The sequence below is a fragment of the Octopus sinensis genome, linkage group LG24 (genome assembly GCF_006345805.1).
Source record: "Octopus sinensis linkage group LG24, ASM634580v1, whole genome shotgun sequence".
Taxonomy (NCBI): domain Eukaryota; kingdom Metazoa; phylum Mollusca; class Cephalopoda; order Octopoda; family Octopodidae; genus Octopus; species Octopus sinensis.
This window is the reverse complement of record NC_043020.1, coordinates 17,987,760-18,015,480: the sequence shown is the minus strand read 5'-3', so window position 1 is coordinate 18,015,480 and position 27,721 is coordinate 17,987,760. Positions and strand designations below refer to the sequence as shown.

The 27,721-nt window shown below is 38.2% G+C and overlaps 2 protein-coding genes across 5 annotated transcripts in view; one reads left to right on the top strand and one right to left on the bottom strand.

Moving 5' to 3' along the window:
• Positions 1-15,931, top strand: part of LOC115223813 — a 201,092-nt gene extending 185,161 nt beyond the window's left edge. The window contains exons 29-36 of the mRNA XM_029794483.2: positions 1,086-1,193; positions 1,790-1,899; positions 4,728-4,842; positions 6,195-6,332; positions 8,419-8,609; positions 10,932-11,223; positions 13,922-14,083; positions 15,395-15,931. Of these exons, the coding sequence (XP_029650343.2) occupies positions 1,086-1,193; positions 1,790-1,899; positions 4,728-4,842; positions 6,195-6,332; positions 8,419-8,609; positions 10,932-11,223; positions 13,922-14,083; positions 15,395-15,535 (1,257 nt within the window). The 3' untranslated portion in view covers positions 15,536-15,931. The remainder of the gene's footprint in view (positions 1-1,085; positions 1,194-1,789; positions 1,900-4,727; positions 4,843-6,194; positions 6,333-8,418; positions 8,610-10,931; positions 11,224-13,921; positions 14,084-15,394) is intronic.
• LOC115223814 (SET domain-containing protein 4-like) overlaps positions 10,838-27,721 on the bottom strand; it is a 35,036-nt gene continuing 18,152 nt past the window's right edge. For 2 of the 4 annotated variants that reach the window (XM_036512714.1, XM_029794484.2), the window contains exon 10: positions 10,838-11,206. The gene's annotated coding sequence lies outside the window, so the exon portion shown is untranslated. Of the gene's footprint in view, positions 11,207-22,196; positions 22,221-27,165 lie in introns of those variants that run through there. The other 2 variants (XM_036512715.1, XM_029794485.2) reach the window with 2 other exon arrangements.

Here is a 27,721-nt window from a genome sequence, read left to right as displayed (position 1 = left end):
ATGAAAGGCAAAGTCGACCTCGGCGGAATTTGAACTCATAACGTAACAGCAGATGAAATACTGCTAAGCATTTCACCCGGCGTGCTAATGTTTCTACTAGCTCGCTGCCTTAACATGCTGGCATAGGTTAGACCAGTGCTTTGCAAACTATCTGATGTGGTGTACTGGCAGTTTTTTTTTCCCCCAATATGTCAGGGACTGGTAATATTTCTTAGTAATATTAATTTGTACCAGAAACAATATATATATAATGAATATAATAAAAATTGATATTATTTTTTAATATATTTATTTTGTAAACAAATAATACAATATTACATAAGCATTTTATAATGTTTGTTTCTTTTCTGGAAACTCACCGCATACCGGCAGCTGATGGCTCACAGACCAGAACCGGTCCATGAACCACCACTTTGAGTAGCACTGGGTTACACAGTCTGGTTGGCCCCAATGGAGGGGTCAAAGGACTACATCATGCTCCAGTATTTACTTTGGCACAGTTTACAGAGAAATAGTAACTACTTATCTCAATACACAGTGTGACAAGGCTGGCCCTTTGAAATAGGTACTACACATTTTTGCCAACTGAGTGGACTGGAGCAATGTGAGATAAAGTGTCTTGCCCAAGGACACAATGCACCACTGGGAATCAAACTCATGACCTTACAATCATGAGCTGAATGCCCTAACCACTAAGCTATGTACCTTCACCATGCAGCCCACAAGACTAAGATCCCCTTCAACTGATTGTGACTACAGTAGAGAGAGAAGTAGTTTTATGTTTGGAGGTTAAAGGTTAGAGTATGAAGGAAGGGGCCAGAACAGGTTTCTTGCTGTAGAGGAGATACATGAATGCTGACATTATACAAGACTGGGTTGGAGTGATTGGTGTGGAGCTGGGAAAAGAGAGAGAGACAAAGATGGTGTTGATTTCATCCAGAAGACGTTGGTCAACCTGAAACAATGGTGAAACTGTAGGGATTGAACCTGAAACCATGTGGTTGTGAAACAAACATCTTAACCACATAGCTGGTGGGGGTGTTTTTTTCTTCTTTTTTCTCATATTTCTTTTCTTTAATCATCAGAATCTGCTGAAATTGTTGCATGCCCGACAGCTGGGGCTAAAGCTGATTGCCAATGTTACCTATGGTTATACAGGGGCCAATTTCTCTGGAAGAATGCCCTGTATTGAGGTAAGTAGTCACTATTTCTTTATATTTTCTACTGTGATTATTGTAAACAAGTTTTAAGACTGTGAAATGCGGACATTCTTCATTCCATCCCATCCTCGTTTTTTTTTAATAGCCTACAAGGTACAATGGCTGTAGCGGTAAAGTACTGGACTGCAGACCACATGGTCATAAGTTCGAATCTTACAACCATCATTGGTTTGTGTTTCTGAGTAAGAGTTCTAAGAGTTTGCTTGTATTACTCTTAAAGGCTATCATGATTGCTGAAGTTGTTCAATACCTCAGCTCAGGGCCATCTTAAGACATGTGCATACAGGGAAGCTGCCCAAGGACTGACTAGTCTAGGGGCTCAATTCTGATTATGTATATTGTGTCTTGTCAATAAAAAGTACTATAGGACCCAGTGTACTGATTTACTCCAGGGCCTATAAAGCTGTTAAGATGGCCCCACCTCAGCTGATACTGTTGGCTTGCAGTGCTTAATTCAATTTCTGTCTGAAGCCAATAAATGCCATCTTTCTGTTAGCTCTACTGCAATGACAACCCACACTTTGTGTAGTCACTCACCATTAAACCTAACCTTTCCATTTTTAACATAGGTGGCAGACAGCATTGTACGAAAGGCTCGAGAGACACTGGAAAGAGCAATAAAACTGATTGAAGATACACCTGGTTGGGGAGCAAAGGTGATATATGGAGATACAGACAGGTAAGTTAATGACAGCTGATTCTGTGATCTTTCTGTGATTGTCATCGTCTACGCGGCCCGCCCCGACTCGTTCGAAGTGATCGAGATGAAAGGGATCGCTTGCAGACGACCTGACTTGCCGTTCGGAGTGACGTGCTTAGTAGAGCAGCTACCACACTGTGATCTATTGAGTCTGTTCTCGCGAATGACACGATCCGCCCCTTCAAGGCGGAAGGAGGTAAGGTGCGAAAGACGGCGAACTTAAGCGCGATCAAGCGGCGGAGGTGGTGACGGTGGCGTTATCTGCCGTTCGTTGATCACGCTGGTCGGGTGGGGCGAAGAAGTGTTTGCGGTGGCGAACGACTTTGCAGTTATCATCGTCGTCTTACCCCCGGATTCGAGCGCGCGTTGTTATGTGTGCTCCATTGCCGGTTTGTCTAAGTGAGAAGTAGAAGAAACGCCACCTCATAACTGCACACGTACACTGGGTGATCGGTTTATGTGATCGTTCTGGGAGCATTTTTAACCCTTTAGCATTCAGATTTTTCCGTCAAATGTAATGATTATTTATTCACACTGATTTGAATTAGTCAAGCATTATCTTGTAGCTTTGAGATTTTGATGATGTGATTGTTTATTTTTAGAATAATATTGTAGGACAAGTGTGAGAGGCTGGATCTGGCCAGTTTGAAGATAAAACATGTAGATTATTATGGCCAGATATGCTTGGTTTAAATCATTTTTACATGCTGCATGGTATATTTGGCTGAGATAGAAATTGTTGATTCAGTCGTCAATAGTAAAAGGGCAGAAGGAGGTTATTCTTAACCTTTTAGCATTTGGATTTCTGTCAAATGTAATGATTATTTATTCACACTGATTTGAATTAGTCAAGCATTACCTTGTAGCTTTGAGATTTTGATGATGTGATTGTTTATTTTTAGAATAATATTGTAGAGTAAGTGTGAGGGGCTGGATCTGTCCAGTTTGAAGATTAAAACAGGGCTGAATATGGCCAGTTTGAAATCTTTGAAATTAACATATAGACAGGATGTCTATAAATTTGGAAAAAAAAAGAAAAAATGGATAAGTTAGCAGAGTTTATTGAAAATCACAGGTAGGCACAGGTGTGGCTTTGTGCTAAGAAGCTTACTTCGCAACCACATGCCTCTAGGTTCAGGCCCACTGCGTTGCTTGGACAAGTATCTTCTCCTACAGCTTCTGGCTGACCAAAGCTTTGTGAGTGGATTTGATTGATGGAGAATGAAAGAAGCCCATTGTATATATCTATATGTGTATGTCTTTGTTCCCCTCCCCACTGCTTGACAACTGGTGTTGGTGTGTTTTTGTCCCCATAACCTAGCTGTCCGGCAAGGGAGACTGGCAGAATAAGTACCAAGCTTAAAAAGAAAATAAGTACTGGAGTTGATAAATTCGACTAAAAATTCTTCAGGTCAGTGCCCCAGCAGTCCAACACTGCAGTCTAATGCTTGAAACAAGGAAAAGATAAAAGAAAAGAAAGTGTAAAACAATGTTTTCTTAGAAATATCAGAACACTTCCACACAGGCTTCATTGGTTGCATGCAATCTGATAAGTTATCCCTAATATTTTTCAAATTGTAAAGGTAATTTATGGATACCCTGTATTTTGATCAAGGACCATAGAAGTTTTTGAAGTTTACAGACAATTTGATCCTAGATCAAATTGTAGCATATATACTAATGTATAGGGCAGGGAATCTTTTGAAAATGATGCAGTTTCATCTAGCATCAACCTGTAGCATATTTGCCCCATTTCCTTTCCAGAATTTTTTGATTGATGAGAGTTAGTGTTAATTGAAATCTCACATTATCATTCATTTTGTGAGATTTTGGTAGGAAACATATTGAGACCCCCTTCAGTCATGACTGTCCGTGGGATTGCACCTTGAAAGTTACCCTCCTAGGCACAAGTCTGGGCAAGGTTGTTTATGGGAGACCAGCAGTCGCCCATGCATACCGACCTTCTCCTCTCCACGTAACCAGTGTTATCCAAGGGAAAGGCAGAGGCCAATACAGCTTGGCACCTGTGATGTCGCAACTCATTTCTACAGCTAAGTGAACGGGAGCAACGTGAAATAAAGTGTCTTGCTCAAGAACACAACACATCACCCAGTCCAGGATTCGAACTCACAACCTCATGATCCATGCGCCTTCTCTAGGAAACAAATGCTGAGCAATTCTAGGTGACTTAATATTCTCCTTCTTCTGTGAGTGAACTCAGACACTCCCAATAAATGACCCCCACCAGTATGAAGGTGGGCAGATTTTCCAATTTTATCCCAGTCTTGCACACATTGGTTGTTATACATAAAGCTTGGTTAATCTCTCCATCTAATACTGTGAATAAGATTCCAAACCAGATTTACTGTCTCAGTACAAACTCATCTTTACTCCTCAGACAGGGACCAATAATCTTAACCCATTAGCATTTAAATTGGCCATAACCAGCCCAAATATTCTACCTGTTTTATGTTCAAACCTGCCAGATCTGGCCTCTCTCATCTACCCTACAATGTTGCTTTAAAAATAAAGTCACATATTTGAAATCTCAAACTATGATTAATTCAAAACAATGTGAATAAATAAGTATTAATTTTTGACAGTTTTTATTGGAAATAAAAGACCATAAAGTTCAGCATTGGGTTTGATTCCTTCCATAATATATTGAATGTTGTGCATAGAAATCTTCTACACCTTCAAGCTGATTTTGCAGAGCTTGGCTAGTGACTTGGTATTAAGTAATAAATTCTTAATCTAACTAGTCTATAATTAACCAATATAGTATTTTTCTTTTCCCATATTTTCAGTATCTTTATCCAGTTGAAAGGTTACAGTAAAGAAGGTGCCATCGTACTGGGCCAACACATTGCACAAGTTGTAACAGAGACCAATCCTAAACCTGTTAAATTGAAATTCGAGAAGGTAAGTCAATGTCTGGCTGAAAAGACTGCTTTTTAATATACAAGCATCACCTAGGCATTGGTGTGGCTGTGTGGTAAGAAGCTTGCTTCCCAATCACATGGCTTCAGGTTCAGTACCTGGTACCTTGGGCAAGTGTCTTCTAGGCTGACAAAACCCTTGTGAGTGGATGTGGTAGACAGACATTGAAAGAAGCCCATCATATATGTGTTTGTGTGTGTGTGTATATGTTTGTGTATTTCTTGCCGATATAGGCGCAGGAGTGGCTGTGTGGTAAGTAGCTAGCTTACCAACCACATGGTTCTGGGTTTAGTCCCACTGCTTGGCACCTTGGGTAAGTGTCTTCAACTATAGCTTCGAGCCGACCAAAGCCTTGTGAGTGGATTTGGTAGACAGAAACTGAAAGAAGCCCATCGTGTATATATATATATATATATATATGTATGTGGTGTGTGTGTGTATACGTTTGTGTGTCTGTGTTTGTCCCCCCAACATCGCTTGACAACCGATGCTGGTATGTTTATGTCCCCATCACTTAGCGGTTCGGCAAAATAAACCAATAGAATAAGTACTAGGCTTACAAAGAATAAGTCCTGGGGTCGATTTGCTCAACTAAAGGCAGTGCTCCAGCATGGCCGCAATCAAATGACTGAAACAAGTAAAAGAGTAATGTATATTAATGAAAGATCTAAATACCTGTTTCAAATTTTGCCACAAGGCCAGCAACATCAGGGAGTAGAACAAGTCAATTACATCAACCCCAGTGATTGACTGGTTCTTACTTTATCAACCTTGAAAGGATAAAAGGTAAAGCTCACCTCAGTGTCATTTGAACTCAGAACATAAAAATGGACAAAACGCTACTAAGCATTTTGCCTGGTGCAGTAACAATTCTGCCAGCTCACCGCCTTAGGAAGATCTAAAATATTGGCAATAAAAACAATAATAATAATAATGATAATGAAATTATTGTATACATTGCTCAGGTGCACCACAACTTGTCAGAAAGTGTGTATAGAGTATATGTAGTAATGTACAAATGTCTGGAAAGCGAACAATGTATGAGTCAGATACATGCTTGTGTGTGTATGGAGGGGAGAAAATCAGGTGTAGTGTTGGTGAATCTCAGAAAGCATGGAAGTTTTGAAGGACGCAGTGCTGAATGCACCAATAAATTGGTGCATTTGAATAAAAATGCATTGTGCTATTTCTCCTCTCGCCAAGGTAACAGGTATTCTCCCCATTGTAGATGCAATGAAACTAGTAAACCTATAACTGATATGTCGTTCTTGTTCACAAAATACAATTAAAAATATACAAACCGTGTTTGGTTTTTTTCTGTCTGTTTGTCTCAGGTGTATCTACCATGTGTACTGCAAACTAAAAAGCGGTACTCAGGGTTTATGTACGAGTCTGTTAACCAGAAGGAACCAGTGTTTGATGCCAAAGGAATTGAGACCGTGAGGCGAGATGGATGTCCTGCTACTGCCAAGGTAATTTAACCCTTTAGTGTTTAAACTGGCCCTATCCGGCCAAAATATTCTACCTGTTTTATGTTCAGACTAGTCAGATATCGTCATTCATAGCTATCTTATTGTGTCATTTTAAAAATAAACAATCACATCATTGAAATCTCAAAGCGATGAAATGATGCAAGATTAATTTTACATGGTGTGAATACATAAGCCTAACATTTTACAGAATAATCTGAACACTAAAGGGTTAAACTCTTGCGTTTCATTGTTCATCATCGTCATTATTTAATGTCCACTTTTCGGTGTTCGCCATGGGCAGACAGAATTTGTTGAGGTGAATCTTCTATGGCTGAATGCACTTTCTGTTAGCAACCCTCATTTCCTATGACCAGATATATCTCCACAGATTATTGGAAATGACGGTGACACTTGCTTACAGCCATCACATGATGTCAAGGAAAAGAGACAGTAACACACACACACACATGTATGCATGTATATAAATTAAAACAGAAATGAAAAGGCAAACCATTTGCCAAGGACATTTCATTTAGATATATAAGAAAAAGGGTGGAGGCGCAATGGCCCAGTGGTTAGGGCAGCGGACTCGCGGTCGGGGGATTGCGGTTTCGATTCCCAGACCGGGCGCTGTGTGTGTGTATTGAGGGAAAACAGCTAAAGCTCTATGAGGCTCCAGCAGGAGGTGGTGGCGACCCCTGTTGTACTCTTTCTCTCACTCTTTCTTCCTGTTTCTTGAGTAACACTGCGATGGACTGGCGCCCCGTCCAGCTGAGGGGAACACATACGCCACAGAAACTGGGCCCATGAGCCTGGCTAGGCTTGAAAAGGGCGCATAAATAAAAAAAATATAAGAAAAAGGCATACATAGATACAGGTGTGACTATGTAGCAATAAGCAAGCTTGCTTCCCAACCACATGGTTCTGGGTTCAGTCCCACTGTGTGGCACCTTGGGTAAGTGTCTTCTGTTATAGCCTCAGGCCAACTAAAGCCTTGTGGGTGGATTTTGTAGATGGAAACTGAAAGAAGCCTGTTGTCGATATATATGTATATATTTATGTGTGTGTCTGTATTTGTCCCCACGACCATCACTTGACAACTGATGTTGGTGTTTACATCCCTGTAACTTAGCAGTTCAGCACAAGAAACTGATAGAGTAAGCAGTAGGCTTATAAAGAATAAGTTCAGGGGTCAATTTTTTTGACTGAAAGGTGGTGTGCCATCATGGCCACAGTTAAATGACTGAAACAAGAATAGTCACTAACAGCTGTTTCTAGAATATCCAAGCTATTGGAACTTTGTGCCGAGTGAGCATTCCATAGGCCAAGTATAGTTATCAGAGAGGAAGAGGTTAAGCAGATGTAACAGTGAAGGAATATTACTGGCACATACACATGGGCATGGTTAGGTGGTTGAGGTGCTAACTTTACAATTACATGGTTTCAGGTTCAGTCCCACTGCATGATGGCATGTTGGTTAAGTGATTTCTACAATAGTCCCGGGTCAACCAAGAATGAATTTGGCAGATGGAAACTGTGTAAAAGATTGTCATAGTATGTTCTGAAAAATGTGGTTCAGACAAACAACAAGGTAATTTACAAGAACAAAAGAACAACTCAAACGGATGTGCACAAGCTGGGTCCTTTCATCAGTTGTGAAATGGAAAGCATCACGATTCTAGTACCAAAGACATTATTGTTTTCTTCCAGTGAGGGTATATGTGAGTGCACATAGCCCTGTGCTGGCATCACATAAAAGTACTCATGCCGGTGCTAGATTAAAAGTACCCAGCACACATTGTAAAGTGGTTGGAGGGTTAGGAAGAGCATCCAGCCATAGAAACCATATCAAAATCAGACTGGAACTTGGTACAGCTCTCCAGCTTACTAGCTTTTGTCAAATTGTCTAACCCATGCCAGCATGGAAAACAGATGTTAAAGGAGGAAGATGGCAGGGTTACTGATGGGAAAAAATGCAAAACGAAATGATCAGAAGGTACAAAAGGTCTTTCAATTGAAATGAAAAAAAAAATTAATGGAGGATTTTGTATTTTAAAAAATAAAATACTTGTTTTCCTACTTTCAGATTTTGGAACGCTCTCTCAAGATTTTATTCAGCACACGTGATGTGTCTCGAGTGAAAAACTATGTACAGACACAATGTCGCAAAATGCTGGAAGGCAAAGTCAATCTACAGGATTTTGTGTTTGCTAAAGAATATCGTGGTATGAACACTTATCGTCCTGGCGCCTGTGTTCCAGCCTTGGAAATTGCAAAGTAAGTGAAAGTTTATGCTTCTTTTACCATTTTTTTATATGCAACTAGGTCTACATTAAAAGATTTTGGTGCCCCCATATACATGTAATTCAAAAATTAAACAATAATAAGCTGTAAAATAAATTATTTTTCGAAATGAAACATAACTAAGATGGAAAACAATACTCTCTTTACCCTCTTACTTGTTTCAGTCATGTGACTGTGGCCATGTTGGAGCACTGCCTTTAGTCGAGCAAATCGACCCCAGGACTTATTCTTTGTAAGCCTAGTACTTATTCTATCGGTCTCTTTTGCTGAACCGCTAAGTTACGGGGACGTAAACACACCAGCATCGGTTGTCAAGCGATGTTGGGTGGACAAACACAGACACACACATATATATATATATGTAAATACACATATACGATGGGCTTCTTTCAGTTTCCGTCTACCAAATCCACTCATAAGGCTTTGGTCAGCCCAAGGCTATAGTAGAAGACACTTGCCCAAGATGCCATGCAGTGGGACTGAACCCGGAACCATGTGGTTCATAAGCAAGCTCTTACCACACAGCCACTCCTACACCTACTAATGTTTATTTTTGTTTACTTCCACTTTATATTTGAAAAGCTTTCTACTTTTTCTAATTGCAAAGTCTTTGATCAAATCTTTTTTAAGACGGATGTAACTTGAGATTAGCTGCTATTTTTAGCAGAGTGAATGACTGTGTATAGACAACCCTTTTCAGGAAGCAAACCCGAGAACTATGTTAACCCTTTTGTTACCAACCTGGCTGAAACCGGCTCTGGCTCTCAGTACAAATGTCTTGTTTTCATAAGTTTTGAATTAAAATCTTCCACCAAACCTTAGTCACAATTTATGTTCCTAACACCAGCTGAATGATAACTAAGTTTCGTTTTTGGATTTGGTTTGCAAGATTCTTTATATGAGTTTGTGTGTTGAAGCATATTCTGTTGTGTCTGGGGAGAGTCATTTTCTTTTTGTGCCTTATAATGTAACACACTCACTGGTAAAATTTCCACATTTTTCTTATTTTTATTTTCCTAAAATTCCTGCGTGTAAATAACGGACAGAATCAAAACTATTGAAAAGGTTGCAAGACGCAACGAAAATTTTAGGAAAATAAAAATAAGAAAAAAGTGGAAATTTTACCAGTGAGTGTTCTCCCCAGACACAACAGGATAACTAAGTTATTTTACTAAATTCTTTGTTATATTTAAAGTAATTGAAAGAAACAGAGAGCATCTCAAGATAAATACTGTAACGAAAGGGTTAAGGCTACACATGTTTGTAGAGTGCTCAGCCACTTGCATGTTGATTTCACAAGCAGGCTGCTCATTGATCAGATCAACTGGAACGCTCATCATCATAACCAATGGAGTGCCAGTTTAGTTCTCACTCCCAGATGTTTTGAGGTACTTGCTCTGACTCTGTGCACTTTGAGTTCAAGTCTTACCAAGGTCAATTTTACCATTCGACCTTTCTCATTTGATAAATAAGGTACTATCCCATCTGATGGATTAATGGGGTTTGTCATAGCAGCAGACAAGATGCTTCATGATACCTATTCTGAAGGCAATGTCTGTGATGACACTGATGATACATGTTTCTTATAATCACAAAATTAGACTCAAAGAGGAAATTAAAGAACTGTGTGAAGGAAGAGACCAAAAGGTAGGGAGTTACTGTAACAGATTAAAGTGTGATAGGAAGGAGGATATGAGGAGTATTTATAAAGGGACAGGTAAAGTAATACTTCTGTGTAGTGATGTTCTGACCATTTCATCATCATCATCATCTTTTAATGTCTGTTTTCCATGCTGGCATGGGTTGGACAATTTGTCCAAAGCTGGATGCCCTTCCTGATGCCATCCACTTTACAGTGTGTACTGGGTGCTTTTAATGTGGCACTGGCACGAGCACTTTTACATGGTGCCAGAATGTGCTTCTTACGTGGCACCAGCACAGGACTCCAACAGGCCAATCCTCTTCACCAAGAAATGCAATCTTAATACTTTTGCCATGGAGGACAGGTCTTCTTCAATTGTCAACAAATTGGTTACTGGCTTTGTGCCTCTGAAGATGAGTAAAATAAGAGATCCCTTACATGAAAAGCAGATAAGAGTTAGCAACAAGAAAGGCATCCAGCTGTAAAATAAATTTTTTAAGACTGCAATATTACATTCATCCCATCCATTGTAGCATGGAAAAAAAAAGGCAAAAACAAATTATATTTGAAAAATATATTTCAAAATATTTTTTTGTTGTTTACTGTCATACTTTAAAAAAATTCTAATTTTTATTAAAAAAAAAAAACAACAGGAAACTGATCCAACATGATCGTCGAGCAGAACCCCAATCTGGAGAACGAGTTCCCTATATAATTGTGTGTGGAGAACCCGGCTTACCCTTGATTCAACTTGTTCGTCAACCATTGGAAGTACTTGGTGATTCCAGCTTACGTTTAAATACCAACTACTACATCACTAAGGCAATTTTACCACCTTTGCAACGAATCTTCTCTCTGCTTGGAATCAATGTTTTTAACTGGTATTCCGATTTACCCAGAGTAGTCAGATATACCCACCATTCTGTACCTGAAGAAAAGAAAAAGGTATTGTTCTTATATACGGTCTTTGATTTTTAAAAATCCTCACACATTCATAAGAAAAATGTTAATAATTCTCATTCATTTTTTACCTTTTATATGTTTTATTGTTTAGCTAGGGGGAGAAACAGCAATATCCATGACCCTTTCTAGGGCTTCTGAGACTGGTGGGAAAGTGGGAGAAAGAACAGGGGGTATCCCCAATCCAGAGAACTAGTCCAAATGCTTGCAATAGGTAGATTCCACTAACGATCATCATCACCACCATCTGGTCTGGTAACTTACCTGAATCAATTCAACTCTTCCACGCCAGATATTCTTATTGAATAATGTGGCATGAATGTCTGGTTTAGGTTTTAGTCACATTGGTCTTTCACTAACTGAAATATCTCGTCTGCCCACACCATGATTAAAGATGGTAACAATTGCTTGCTAACTGGACTGGTTGATCCTGGCCACTGACAGTTTGTTATCTGTTCACCTGCGCAGCATCGATGTGATATCTGCCATTGACTCAATAAGTTCATCTGCTGAAACAGTTCGTCCCACATGTTGCATCCCACAATTTTAATGTGTCCTGGCTCAGGGGGTTACATGTTATTTTAACCCTTTAGTATTTGCATTATTCTATCAAAAGTAATGCTTATTTATTCACATTGTTTTAAATTAATCCAGCATTTATCTTTTAGCTTTGAGATTTGGATGAGGTAACTATTCGTTTTTAGAATTATATAGTAGGGCTGGTGTGAGAGGCGAGATTTGGCCAATTTGAACATAAAACAGGGGAGAATATTTTGGCTGGATATGGCCGGTTTAAATGCTAAAGGGTTAACTCATTGTTGTGACCCTGACAGGTGCTACTACTCTGGATCAGAATAGACCTGAGAACAATAGTTGCTAAAGAGGTAGTTCAACACTCTTTAAAACCCTGGAAAATTCAAACCAGAGCCCCATGACTGGATGTGGTTTAAAGTCCTACTCAGGACATTAAAGAACACTAAATGTAGCCAATTGTTAGGTAGTGTTTTTAAACTATGTGAGGGATCAAGCCTGCCACCAGAATGCATCAAATACTGCAGGGCATCTCATCTGATGCATTAGCAAGTCAGCCAACCCACTGCCTGTCATCTAAGCATGAGAAAACTAAAGTTGGGGGATAGATTTGTTGGATCAACAAACAAGAAGTGATGTGAGAGGGCGAGAAGCCAAAGATGTGGAAGTGGATGAATGATAAAGCATCAAAAAGTTTGACAGAATGGTGGGTAGATACATGCTTCTTAGAATCACAAAATTAGAGTCAAAGAGGAAGATTAAAGCATACACACACGTGTGTGTATATATGTATATATATATCTTGTGTGTACATTTAGATGTGCTACTGTTGAGTTTAGAGCTCCACGTAGATTATCATAATCCAGTTCACTTTCGGTATAGAGGCTTAACTACTACTACTGTATTTAGTAGTATTATCACTAGTTATGATATACAGGACAAATGTTGGGAAAATTACAATCAACACAAGTTTATATCATTTGTTCCTACTTAATTTCCACCCATGTAATTGTTTGAATCTCTGCATTTGGATGTCCACAGTGCAACTTGACACTTGACCATGATAGATCATCAAGGAACACTTTATTGCATTATGTAACAGAGAACTGGTTCCCTGATGATGCATTATGGGGTTAGGCATCCAATGCAAACTTCCAAACGATCACAATGGTGACATTATGTTGAAACAAATGATATAAAATTGTGCTTATCATAATTTCTCCTTTCTCCAAAGTAACTGCAGTGAATTTGCCTTCAGAATTTTAACTAACCTAAATATATATATATATATTTGACTACAGCCATGCTGGAGTACTGCCTTAAAGGGTTTTTAGTTGAAGAAATCAACCTTGGCACTTATTCTATCAGTCTCTTTTGCCGAACTACTAAGTTACAGGGACATAAATACACTAAAACTAGTTGTTTTTTTGTGCTTGTTCTTCGTTTTTTTTTTGGGGGGGGGGGTTTACTACACACACACACACACGATAGGTTTCTTTTAGTTTCCATCTACCAAATCTACTCACTAGGCTTTGGTCAGCTTGGGACACTTGCCTAAAATGCCACACAGTGAGACTGAACCCAGAACCATGTAGTTGGAAAGCACATGTATACAGAACAAGAATGGTAAATTCCTATTTTCTTTAGTAAGTACACGAGTGTCCATACACCCTGTTAGTGCACAGGCATACTATCCCCGACTCTATCTTGTTGCCTCTATTATTAAAATACATTGATTTGAGTGAGCCTAAAAATTTTATCATTCATACGTACATGGTGATCTCATTCTTGCTCACAATATCATAAGCGGAAAGTGTAACTTCTCGAAAGAGCTGTTCTTCACTCCTGCTTCAGAGCGTCGGCTGCGGGGTCACTCCGAAAAGCTCTATCTGTGATGATTTCATCTCAATCGAAGGAGAGGGGCTTTCTCTGTCCGGGTTGCAGATCCGTGGAATAAGCTGCCAGACGCGATAGTGAAGATGCTGATGACCGCTCGGTTCAAAGTCTCTCTTGACCAGAAATGGCCTGAACTCTTTGTATGAACACCCTCCCTGTACATAACTCTATGTCCCCCTACATGGCCTTGCTTTTTGCTTTTTGAGCCAAAAAATTAACTTAACTTACATGTATGTTCGTTTTTTTCTTGTACCAGGGAACCATCTCTCAGTATTTCAATTCAAGCAATTGTCCTGTCTGCCACAGTCAAACCAAACAGAACTTATGTCCTCAGTGTGCCGCCGACCCACAATTAGTTGCTGTCTCCCTGAACTCTCAACTTCACAAATTACAGCAGACACATCACCGTCTCTCTCAAGTAAGTCGCATGGTTTAATTACCTGTCTCCTTTCTTTCTTCCTTGTTTCAGTCCTTAGACTGTGGCCATGCTGGGGCACCCCCTTGAATTTCTAGTCGAATGTATCAACGCCAGTACTTATCTTTTTTTAAAGCCTTGTATTTATTCTGTTGGTCTCTTTTGCCAAACCACTAAGTTACAGGGATGTAAACACACCAACACCAGTTGTCAGGTGGTGGTGGAGGGACAAATACAGACACACACACACATATCACAGGCTTCTTTCAGTTTCCATCTACGAAATCCACTCACAAGGCTTTGGTCAGCCCAAAGACACTTTCCCAAGGAGCCACACAGTGGGACTGGACCCTGAACCATGTTTTAGGGATGCAAGCTTCTTACCAGGGATTGAACCTTGAACCATGTGGTTAGAAAGCAAGCATCTTACCACACAGCCACACCTGTGCCTGCATAAAGATTTAAGCAAAATTTATTTAAGGGAGGTGTATTACAATAGGTTAGTCCTAAACTTTTCACTACCCTTATATTTAAATGAATAGTCCATCAGTTCAAAAGGTTGATTTATTAATAAACTCTATTGACTTGATTATATAATAGAATATATTAAAACAAGGCAGTTATCGTCATCACCAATTAACATCCACTCTCTAAGCTTGTGTAGATCAGGCAAAACTTTTTGAGGCAAATTTTCTATGGTTGGACGCCCTTCCTGTTACCAACCTTCTCTTTGTTTCCCTTGCAAGATCATATTTCCCCCATAGCCAAACGTTTTTCACAGAAGACTGAAAACAATCAACCTTGCTTGTATGGTGATGATGCTTACTTATAACTATTACGTGACCCCTAGACAAAGATACACACACATACACAATGACTCCTTTCAGTTTGTCTACCAAATACACTCACCAGTGCTATGTAGTGGCACAGAACTCAAGACAACTTGTTTCCAAGCAAGATATTATTTCCCCTATGACCAATGACCAGACATATTTTCATGGAAGATTGGAAATGAAGGACGGTGACACTTGCTTACAACTATTACGTGATGTCAAGGCAAGGATGCAATAATATACACACATGATGGGCTTCTTTTCAGTTTCCATGTACTGGAAATCTACTTACAAGGCTTTGAGTGAGCCCAAGGCTTATGGTAAGTCGAAAACACTCACCCAAGGTACCAAGCAGTGGGATTGAACCTTGAAACCACACAGCTACACTTGCACTGCTAACAATATCATTTATTTATCATTATCTGAGTACATGTATCTAAGAATACTAAAAGAGATTTTTTTTATTTTCTTTTATTTCCAGATATGCCAGTCTTGTCAAGGACTCTCAGATTCTACATTCTCCTGCATCTCCCTCGATTGTCCCATCATGTATCGAGTCCACTCTGCCCAAAACAACCTCCACAAACTCGACAACATTCAAGAAATATTGAACAACCTATAGCACATTCTATTTCACTGCTAGTTTTATTTTACATTGCAATGTCCATCTAATAACCACATCAGATCCACAACAAACTGAACAAAACATTAACTCATTTCAGTGAATTCTTGTTATTTAGCTTTTGCTTGTTCCCTGTTCATAACTTTATTATAAACTACACCATTTATGTGTTTACAACATATCTTTTTGTTTATCATCATCAGCCATTCGATATATATATATATATATAAATATATATAATAGAATATTTTTAATATGTTTTCTATAGCTGTTGAAGCAATTCGCAATCTTAAATCTTCCAATAAATGTTTATACACTTTTTAAAATTTACTTCAGTCAACAGTCTATATGTTCAAATATCTCTTTCAGATAGTATGTATCTATGTGTGTATATCTATATATATATATGTATCTATGTATCTATGTGTGTATATCTATATATATATGTATCTATGTATGTGTGTGTGTATATATATATATATATATCTATGTATGTATGTGTGTGTATGTATATATATATATATATATATATATATATATATATATATATACACACACACACACATATATTAAAACCCTTACAATGTTCATGTGCTTTCTGAAACTAATGTTAATGTATACATTTGTAATATAAAAGTCATCAGACTTGCTTTAAACATTTGCTTTGTTATTAATTAAATTTTGAATAAAATGGATTTGAATATAGAAGGAAGGTAAAAAAAAAAAAAGCACAGCAAATATTTTTTTTTTTTGGTAACTTTTACCTTAGGTGGCATTGTGATTGTTAATCAGGTAATTATTAAATGGTTTAGCAACAAATCAAGTCTTGCTTATTTTAATTACTTTTTACTTGTTTCAGTCATTACACTACAGCCATGCTGGGGCACCACCTTGAAGGGTTTACTCTTTTAGTTGTTTCAGTCGTTTGACTGCAGCCATGCTGGAGCACCGCCTTTATTCGAGAAAATCGACCCCAGGACTTATTCTTTGTAAGCCTATTACTAATTCTATCAGTCTCTTTTGCCAAACCGCTAAGTTACGGGGGACGTAAACACACCAGCATCGGTTGTCAAGCAATGGTGGGAGGGAGACAAACACAGACACACAAACATATATATATATATATATATTATTTTATAGAAGGAGCTTCTACAGGACTAGAACTGTTTCATTCAAAAGAAATCATCAGGAAGCTAGGTGACAAGAATAGTTTTGGCATTTATACATTTAGGCAGGTTTAAAGGGGTGGTGGTGGGGGACTTTTTGGGGTAGGCATGGCGCAAACTATCATTCTTAGGGGAGTGGTCAAAGGAATCAGTGATAAAGTAGATAAAAGAATAGAATAATAGAGTTTAGGTAAATAAGGAGACTCTCACTTATACATATATATATATACATACATAACACACACACACACATATATATATATACATACATATATATATATATACATACACACATACATCCATATACACATGTACATATGCACCCATTTACATACATCTACGTACACACCCATACTCATACATACACACATATATCTACACACATATATATAAAAATAAATAAATATAAAAACAAATATAAAAGAGGATATACACCCCCATATATCTACACACACATATATATATATACACACACACATATATATATATATATACACACACACACATATATATATATATATATATATACATACATATATACATACACATACATATGCATATACATGCACACACATTTCTTCCCTTATTTTAATTTTATTTTTATTTTGACCTCCACCAACCAGGCTGGCACTGAAGTAGGGTCCTCCCAAAGGATCTAGCCTAGCTGGCCTAAAGAAACCATTTATTGCCCCTCTCCCTTCCTTTCTATCTTTCTTCCCACTGATACGAACACAAACACTCACACTCATACACAGACGCACGTGTTATATTCATACATACATAAGTGTACCGACTTTCACATAAACGTACACATAACTATGTACACACAAAACCACATATATAAATGTACTTCAGTACACATAAACACACATGAACATCTGCCCGCATATATAGACGCATATGCCTATATACAGACATTTGTGCATATAAACATACATACGCATCCATACGCCTTTAAGTACATATTAGCACACATGCACGCATACACGTGTACATAAAAGCATACCTACATATATCTACCTACACACATACATATACATACATGCACGTATATACACATACGTACACGTACCTACAAATTCATATCTACACGCATACACATACATACATCTACACACACACACAGAAGACTAGTCCATATATATACACAAATATATATATATACACACATATATATATACATATACATATACATATATATATACACGTACGCATATACCTACATATACATACACATATATACTTACACCAGTCATATACATACCTACATACACATACATCCATATATCTATACATATACATACACATGCACATACTAATACACATACGCATATCTACGCACACACATCTATCTACATATATAAAAAAAGAAATCCAACAAGTCCATACATATACACACATACATATACACATATATACCCATACATATATACATATATATACACATACACATATATACACACATGTATATATATATATGAAAAAACAAGTCAAAAATAGAAAATGCTAAGATAATTTTATAGTGAATCTTTCAGTACCGGTTTCGGTCATTTTGAGACCTTTTCAACTGTAACGATTAAATAATTAAATTTAGAAAAATTAGAAGAAAAGTTTTTTTAAAGGAATATTTCTATAGTAGTGTTCAGATATGAGTGGCATTCTGCCTTTCTCTGACTCCCTTGTTTGCACTTGTGTGTTCGGGGTCGTTGTGAGTTCTTGGTAGGGTAGGAGAAGGAGGCTGATGTGGAGAGGGGGTAGGAGTGGGAAAATCTGGGGGAGCCCTGTTGGTCGTATTTTGCATGGTCAGTGGCGACCAGTAGTCGCAGTTCAATTCAGGAATTGTTTATGGAATTTGCGTAGGCGTTATACTTAGACATCAGTGACAAGGTTAAGGGGTAGAGGGTGGAGAAGTAGAAGAAGATGACGACGACGATGATGGTGAAGAAGAAGAAAAAAACAGAGAAGGGAGAATATGAATGGGTGAAAGTATAGCTGTGATGGGGCTGATTAGTAATGGATTCTATGGAATGCAATATTTGTGTGTGTATATATTTCTTTTATTCTAAAGTTGAGGTATATTAATTGTTTGTCGCAGACCCGTTAAGAAGTGGCCTGTATTTTGCAATAAAGAGATTTTCTTTACTTATTCGTTGTCTCGAGGTTGTATCGTCCCTAAATTGGTAGAGGGGGAAAATCCTGAAGTTTGGTGTTTTTTTGTTGGCGCAAGTATCTATGTGTTGGCTAAAAGCTATTTTTCTGTTTTGGGGAATTTTTATCTGGGATCTGTGCAGGGCCATTCGTTTACGCAAACCATTTTTTGTTAGGCCTATGTACTGCTCTTGACACCCGGAGCAGGTTAGTGAGTATGTTAGGTTTTCCGAAGCACATGTGAAGTTGCTTTTCACTGTAAACCGTTGTCCCTGTTTGAAGGAGAACTCTGATCCCTCAATTAGATAGTCGCATATCCCGCAATTGGGTCTTCCACATTTTTTTACTGTCGGCTTGTGTGTTAAAGAGTGAATTCGGGCTTGTGTTAGGAGACTTTTCATGGATCTAGGCTGTCTTTTGCTTTTTATGATCATGTGTGTTTGGAGGATTGTGTTCATTCTGTGGTCTTTTTTTAGGAGGGGTATGTTGTGGAGGATGGTGCCGAAGGCTTCGTTATTGAGAGGGTTGTGTGTGGAGATGTATGGTAAGGCTTTTGGTTGTAAGTTTTTCTTTGATTTGGGATGTCTCAGTTCCTTGAATGTTAAGTTGAAGGGCACGTTGAATGCACTTGTCAATAAGTGAAGGTGGATAGTTCCTGGTGATAAGGGTATCTTTTAGTTCTTGTAGTCGTGTGTCTCTGGTGTTTGCGTTAGAGACTATAGTGCATATCCTTTTTGCTAGATTGAAGGGGATATTCATCCTGGTGTGTCTGGGGTGGCATGAATTGAATGGAAGATATTGCTTAGAGTCTGTAGGCTTATAGTATATGTCTGTTTCTATTATATTATTAGCTTTCTTAATGAGGATATCGAGGAAGGGGAGTTGTTGCTGGCTATATTCCATCGTGAATTGGATGTTTACATCCAGTCCGTTTAAAATTTCTGGAATTCTATGAGTTTTTCTATATTTTTATGCCAAAGAATGAAACAGTCATCTAGATATCTCTTCCAGTTGTTTTCTATGTAGATGGAGAAAGGGCTGCCATATCTTTCTAGAACCTTACGATATAGACTGATCTCTAGGTATCCTATGACTAGATTGGCAAAGGAGGGGGCCATTCGTGTACCCATCGCAGTCCCCGATTTTTGTCGGTAGAAGTTGTCATTGAAGGCGAAGAAGTTATTTTCCAGGATGAATTTAACCCCTTCTATCACGAATTCTTTTTTGATGCGGTGTGGTAGTTCGTTGGCGTGATTCTCTAGCCAGAATTGGATTGCCTCTAGTCCTAGGTTGTGGGGGATATTGGAGTAGAGGTTGACTATATCGAAGGATACCAGTATGGTGTTTTTGTTTATAGTATTCGGTAGGTGATTGAGCATATCTAAGTCGTCCCTTATATAGCTTTTGACATGTTTGAGGAGTGGTTTTAAGAGGGTGTCTAAAAAGTTACTGAGGCGGTGGGTTTTGCATGCGGGACCTGCTATTATGGGTCTCAATTTGAGGTCATTAGGATTAGGGACTTTAATTATTTTGTCTGTAGCTATCTTGCATGCGTTGCTTATTTTTTCACTTTTGTGGATCTTAGGTATACCGTAGAATTGGCTAGTTTTACTTGTGAAATTGGTCATATAATCATATTCTTCGTCGGTGAGCCCTGCTTTGTATGGGTTTAATATGGATTTTAGTTCCCTCATTATTTTTTGTTGATTGTAGTTTTGTGTCTTCCAGCATAGAAAGTACCAAAGTTATGTAAAATGTCGTATCCATTAAGACAACAGCACTCCCTTTATCGGCCTCTTTGATTGTTATTGTTTTATCTTGTTTTAATTTGTTCAACTCAGCCCATTCTTTTTTGCTGAAGTTTGGTTTGTGTTTTTGTTTGTGCATATGTTGATATGGGTAATTAGATATGTGGTCACAGAAATCATCAAGTGTTTTGTTCTTACCTTTCGAGGGGGTGTAATTACTCCTATTTCTGGCTAACGATTCGTCCTCGTTGTATTTATCGTATAGCTCCTAAGTAAGTCTTAATTTTCTGCAGAATTCTGCGATGTCTTCTTTCATTTCGTTGTAATTGGGGTGTTGTGGGGTGGGTGTAAACTTGAGTCCTTTGGAAAGTATGTTTATTTGGTTTGCTGTTAATTCCTTGTGAGTTAGATTGATAATTTTTATTACTTTTGGTTCCTCCTGCTTGTTTGGTGCTATCTTGTGTCTATCTTGCGTATTGGGTCTAAAAAATGAATGCGGTGGTTGGGACGGTAGCTATTATATAGTTGTTCTTTGTTGATGTGGGGTCTCCTGTTGTGATTTATGGTGTGTGTTCTTGGAGCAGTATTGAGGAGAGCATCCCGATATCCCATATTCGGGTGTGGTGTTCTAGGAGGCCTTCGTTGGTAATCATTGTAAGTGGTGTGGGTTTGTTGTGCATGGTTGTTTAACTGGTTGATGGGACGGAGATTTCGTTGGTAACTCTTTTGGGTGGGGATAAGGTTGCAGTATCTATGCTGTGGGTGTTGATTTATCCTTTCTCTGCTTGAAGTGGGGGTATTCCTGATATTGTAACGCTGGCTGCTTACAGAGTTAGGGTTAGGTCCTGTATTCTTTTTTGAAGTAGTGAAGGTTCCGATTTTTAGACAGGTGTGTATCGGTGTTTGGGTGTTGTTTTGGTTTTCTTATTTTCTGGAAAGGGTTGTTGGAGGCGTGCTCTGTTTGAAAGACGGCTTCATAGTCTGAGAACCAAATGGCGCTTTTCTCCCAGCGTTGGAGAGATTTTAGTTCTTCTTTTTCACAGTCCTCTTTCCATAGTTTGGAGAACTTCTCTTGATCTGGGCCTTGGGTCATTTTGCGAATTTCTTCGTTGATATCTTCATCGGTGGATTTTATTTTGTCCTCATTCGTTTGGGCCCTCAATTTCAGAAGTTCTATATATATATATACACACATACATATACATACACACACATCTACATACATATACATCCGTACGCACACCCATATACATACATACATCCACACAGAGGTATACAGGCATATACACACATATATATATATATATATAGTTGAGTACAGAAATTCGGGGTGAGTACTTGATAATTATAAGCACCTGTGTATACCGTTAGGTGGTGTAGGTGGTGGAGTAAATTGATCAAAATAAAAACATGATGCCAAGGATTCAGCAGTACATATGTTTCGGGCCTTTATTAGACAGATTTATAACAATGCATAATGTATGTCTGGGCTTCTTCAGCCGCGCACAACAACTTCCACAAGGACATGTGTTACATCAAAAATTCTTGGTTGGGGATGCAAATCCTCTCATTCGCGTACGACATAATGCGGCAACAGCATAGAATTGAAGCGTCCATCTCTTTCTCTCTCAATGTAGAATGAGGAAATTTGGATGTTGAAGTAATGTAAATAATTTAATAAATAAATACATATATAGACGTGAAGGGACCTGGTAATAAGAGTAAATAGGGGTAAAGATGGAGGGGCGAGAATTCAGGACGAAGGATAAAAAATATATAAAAAGTGTAAGTATAGAAAAATATAAAAATGTAGAGTATAAAGATATAAAGGGGATATAAAGAATATAAAAAATATAAAGTTATAAAGTAAAAATAGAAATAGAAATAAAAGTAAAAATAGAAATAAAAATAAAAATAGGAATAAAAATGATAAAAAATGTAAAAAATATAAGGATAAGGGATGTATAGTGGTTACAGACCAAACATGGTGGTCAAGAAAATGACAAAATTTAGTTGTAGAAGTTTTGGGTGTCAATAAATCAACAGGGGCATCTGGGGACCTAGTGTATTGTAAATCAGAGCTGTTGAGCAGCTAATCTAGTTCCTTGAATTAAGTGGTCATCTTGTACATACATACCAGCATGGATACATACACCCATATACACGCGCACATACACAGCTCCAAGCATATAAGCATACATACGTACTCACGTGTAAACATATACAGAAACACATATACACCCACACACATGCGCATATATACATACATACAACGGAATATGCATATATATATACACGGACATTATACGTGTACATATATATATATACATATATACACACACACGCACATACACATATACACATACACACATGCATACATATATGCGCATGTATACCTATACATACATACGCATATACACACACCCATATATACATACGTACGTCCATCCTTACATACACATACACAGATGCCCACACATACAGGTTTAGATATAAGATATTAAAAGATGTATATAAGAACGCATGTAAAGAATCACGCACTCACGTCTACACGTACGCGCACACACGGCTGTGTGTCCATATACACTTACATACACACACACAGAGACATACGCGCGTATAGGTATAGCTATAAGATATTAAAAGATGTATACAAATATGTGTAAACATATGCATATAAGAAATCTGCGAAAACATGTGAAAAAAACATGTAAGAAATTTTTTAAAAATTATTAAAGAAAATTATTAAGGAAGAGTAACAGGGTATGCACATCCAGATGTAGATGTTTACTCGTACATATGTACACATATGTATACGTATACATACGTACACGGACGCACGTATAATCATAAAGCGGATCCATAGATCAGTAAATAAGGGATAAGCAAAAAAATAGACATATATAGAGATATAAAGCGATAAGTTAGGGGTAAGAATGAGGGTAAGAATAAAAATTAGAAATAAAAGTAAGAAATACAATATAAAAGTTAGAAATAAAATATAAAAATTATAAGAACTATAAGAATTAAAATAAGGAATGAAAATAAAAATAAGAATAAAGGTAAAGCGAAATAGAATAGGATAAAGTAAAATAAAAATATAATCGGGTAAAGCTTAACATGAGATGAAGGAAAAAATAAAAGGTGGTTGAAAGTGTAAAGTTAAAGGTGTGTGCTAAAGGTGACCACGTAGGGGCGGGCGGGGAGAACTGAAAATTGGAAGGGTGGGAAGTGGAGTTTGGCGGTGTGCGCTCAACATCCGAGTTAGAAATGTGAAAAGGTATAGATATAGGGAAATAAAGAGTCTAGATAGGAAGAATGTAGGTGTAGGAGAAGAAATATATAGGGAAAAAAACATATGGGAGACAAAATGTGTATATGGAGGAAGATGCAGGGAAATATATATGCACATACACACACACATATATATATACACATATACATACACATATATGTATATACATATATATAATACACATATACACGCACATATAGGAAAGCGGGATGCGCTGGAGCCGACAGGTTGCACCGGGTGGGAGGAATTGCATGGGGAGTTGGTATAATAGCCTAAGCTTTGTAGTATTTGAAAGTATTAATAAGTTTGTGAATACAGGATGGTTTGAACTCTGACCTTTTGTTAATAAGATTGTGTTTGTCTTTGAATTTCAAGATATTCAGGAGTTCTACACACAACATAGTTGGCATCCTGCTCTATTATTTAAATAAGGTGCAGCTGATCCGATGATGGACCACCTGAGTTTGAAACCTATGCATTGTCTTTAATTCCCAAATTTTTTTAGAAAGAGAGGTGCTGTTAGCTTTATGCCTGTGTTTCAGCGAGGACCGGTGGTTGTAGTATCTGGATTTCCAGGAGGTTGAGCAACCTATGTAGGTGAGTGTGTTAAACTGGGTACTCACCTCACATGAATATATTACGTTTTTCGCCCTACACTCGGATGCACATATGCAGTTGCAGTGCATTGTATTACTTGGTCGCGTGCTGTTAATCCCAGGCGGAGGTGTTGCATTACGTGTGGGGGCGTTGATATCCTCCTGGTTGTTGATGGGTGTGGTATTGCCTCTGTTGTGTTGGCGGGTGTTATTACTAACTGTTTGGGTAATATGGCTGCCAGTCTGATTATATTGTCTACTATCTGGATGAGGGGGGTTCTGTTGGTCGCTATAGCTTGCTCTTGATCTAGCTGTTCTAATATTAATATAGTTATGTTTAGCTATGAGGCAGCTCATGTTGGGCAGGGTAGAGTAGGAATCCTAATGGTTTGTTGGAGAAGATACTTCTATACTTATGGGTGGGTGGGAAGTTGTTGGAAATGATAGAGAATATTCTCTTACATAATTTACCCCTAACTGCTAAGTTGTATGGTATGTTGAACCATATATATTTGCGTAATCTACTATTATCGCTTCTATTTCTCCTAATAGGATCTATATTGCTCTCGTCGGGAGGGTTACTATTGTGTGCTATTCTATTAGTTCGCCTATTTCCTATACGTTGTTTAGAATTTAAATTAGAATTATTGTTAGCATGAGTTGAGTGCGGAGTTCGATTATAATTGGGAGTTTTACGGCCGACGGACGTTCCTGGGTGGTCTACATATGATATTCTCTGGTTATACCCTGCACTATAGAGAGCCTGGTTGTAGTGTTGTGCGTGATTATTGAAAATTTCTCTGTTAGAGGATAGTTTTGTAAGTCTGTCTGAGATGGCTTGGACCATGGTGCTAATTATACAGGGTGGATGGTTGGAAGAGGTGTGGATGTATTTGGTTGTTTCTTCGGGTTTCCTATACGGGTGGTGAAGGTGCTTATTCAAGTCTAACGTAACATCTAAGAAGTTTACTATTTTAGTATTGGTCATAAATTCTAGTTTAAGATTGAAGGATTTGAAAAAAAGCCTGATCTTTTTCCTAATTCTTTCTAGTTTACTCCTATTGTTGGTGGGGTATATGAAGAGAGCGTCATCCCTGTATAGACCCCCCTGAAGATCCAGTACCTCGGAGAAAAGCTTCTTGAGCAGGTAGGCCCTGACCAAGTCAGTCACCTGAGCTGAATCGCTCGAGCCCATAGCCACATCAAAATTTTCGGGGGTATCGGATCTGGTCCAAAGCCTACCGTCGAATTCTATTATGGTTTTTCTAGCTAATAGTATTATGTCAATTTTTTCTCTGTCTATGAGCGAAAGGCTGCGGGCATATATAAGGGATTTGTTAAGTAAGATGGGGGATATACTGGCGTAGTAGTTAGCTATGTCGAACTGGATGAATGAGTAGTTGGGTCTGTTGGTGATTGTGTTAAACCATTCTAGCACATCGTCGGTGTCAATCCATAGTTGGAGTGGGATGTGGGGTTTGATGCGTGGGATCACCATGTCCAGGATAGTCTTACTAAGTCTGCCGATATCCGATTTAGTCGGACAGATTAATCGTACTCCTACATTATCCGGGAAGTCTTTCTTATGGTCCTTACTAGTAATTTTGGGTACCTGTGGTTTGATCGGTTCCGTTCTGTCCAGGAGGTCTAATTTGGTCATAACTTCCTTGATTTAGTAGTTAATTTCCTTAAGGTTATCCGTAGAAGTAGTTTTATATCTTTTGCTAAGTTCCCTCATGATGAGCGATTTGTAGGTTTGGTAGTCCAACCTATACCAGTTCCCAGTCTTGTCGGCGGGTATGATAAGACTATCATCGTTCCTAAGTGAATGCAGGAAATCTTTAAGGCTCCTTAAGTGGGTGTTGGAAATGGTCTTATGCTTACTAATGTTGATGTTGGTAATGAGGTCGATTAAGGCTTTTTCAAAATTTTCCAGTGCATAGTTAGAGGGTGGGTTTCTTCTGCTTTTAAATATTTTCCTGTGTGCTATTTCTTCTTGGTTAGAGTTGGGGTTGCTTTTCCCCGGGTTATCGAAATGGTAGGCCGCCCACCTAATTCTTCTAATAAAGTCTGTGGTCCGGTGGATGAGGGTCGTCGTGTAAGTTTTGTCGGAGTGGTGTGCGTGTATTTACATGCATGTATATATATGTATATATATGTGTATATATATGTATGTGGATATATATATATATATATACGCTTGTGTGTTTATGTATATGTAGGTATGTAGATGTATGTGTATGTATGTAGGTATATATACATATGTGTAAATAGGTATACATGTATATGTTTATATGTATGTATCCGTCTGTATGATGGGTAATTGCACGTATATATATTTATTTATTATTTGAGTATGCATGTATGTATATATGTATATGTTTGTATGCATGTATACATATGTATACACATACACACACACATCTATATATATACATAAATACATACATGCATATAAACATATACATATATACATACATGCATACTCAAATAATAAATAAATATATATACGTGCAATTACCCATCATACAGACGGATACATACATATAAACATACACATGTATACCTATTTACACATATGTATATATACCTACATACATACACATACATCTACATACCTACATATACATAAACACACAAGCGTATATATATATATCCACATACATATATATACACATATATATACATATATATACACGCATGTAAATACACGCACACACATACATATGTATATTCATACCTACACCCATACATATCTATACATGTGTACATATACAATATGTGAATAGTCTTAGGAGAGAAGGTAATTGGGGGTGCTGAGGGAACGGTGGGGGTGGGGGTGTTTGTGGATGGGGTGTCGTCAATCGGGTTGCCGGGTGGGTCTGTAGTTTTTGTAGTTTGCATAAATTTTGTGCATACAATTTGGGGAGTGTTCCGAGATCTTGTTGAGGAGAGGGCTTTTGGCGAACAAGATCTCCAGGCTCTCAGAAATGCAAAGGTCACAGCAGGTATGGGCTCCTGTGTACGAACGCGCCCTCTGTAGTAGTCTCCACTTGAAGGGGATGGAGTTCCTTTTAAGGTACCAGATGTGGGCGGCGAGAGTAGTTTGGTTAGATTTGTCAGGTCACCGGAACGAATGTGTGTGGGCGTACCAACGAGTCTTAAAGCTGTTTGACGTCATTCCGATGTACGATTTTCTTTTATCATCGGGGCCTGATCGTACCTCGCATGTG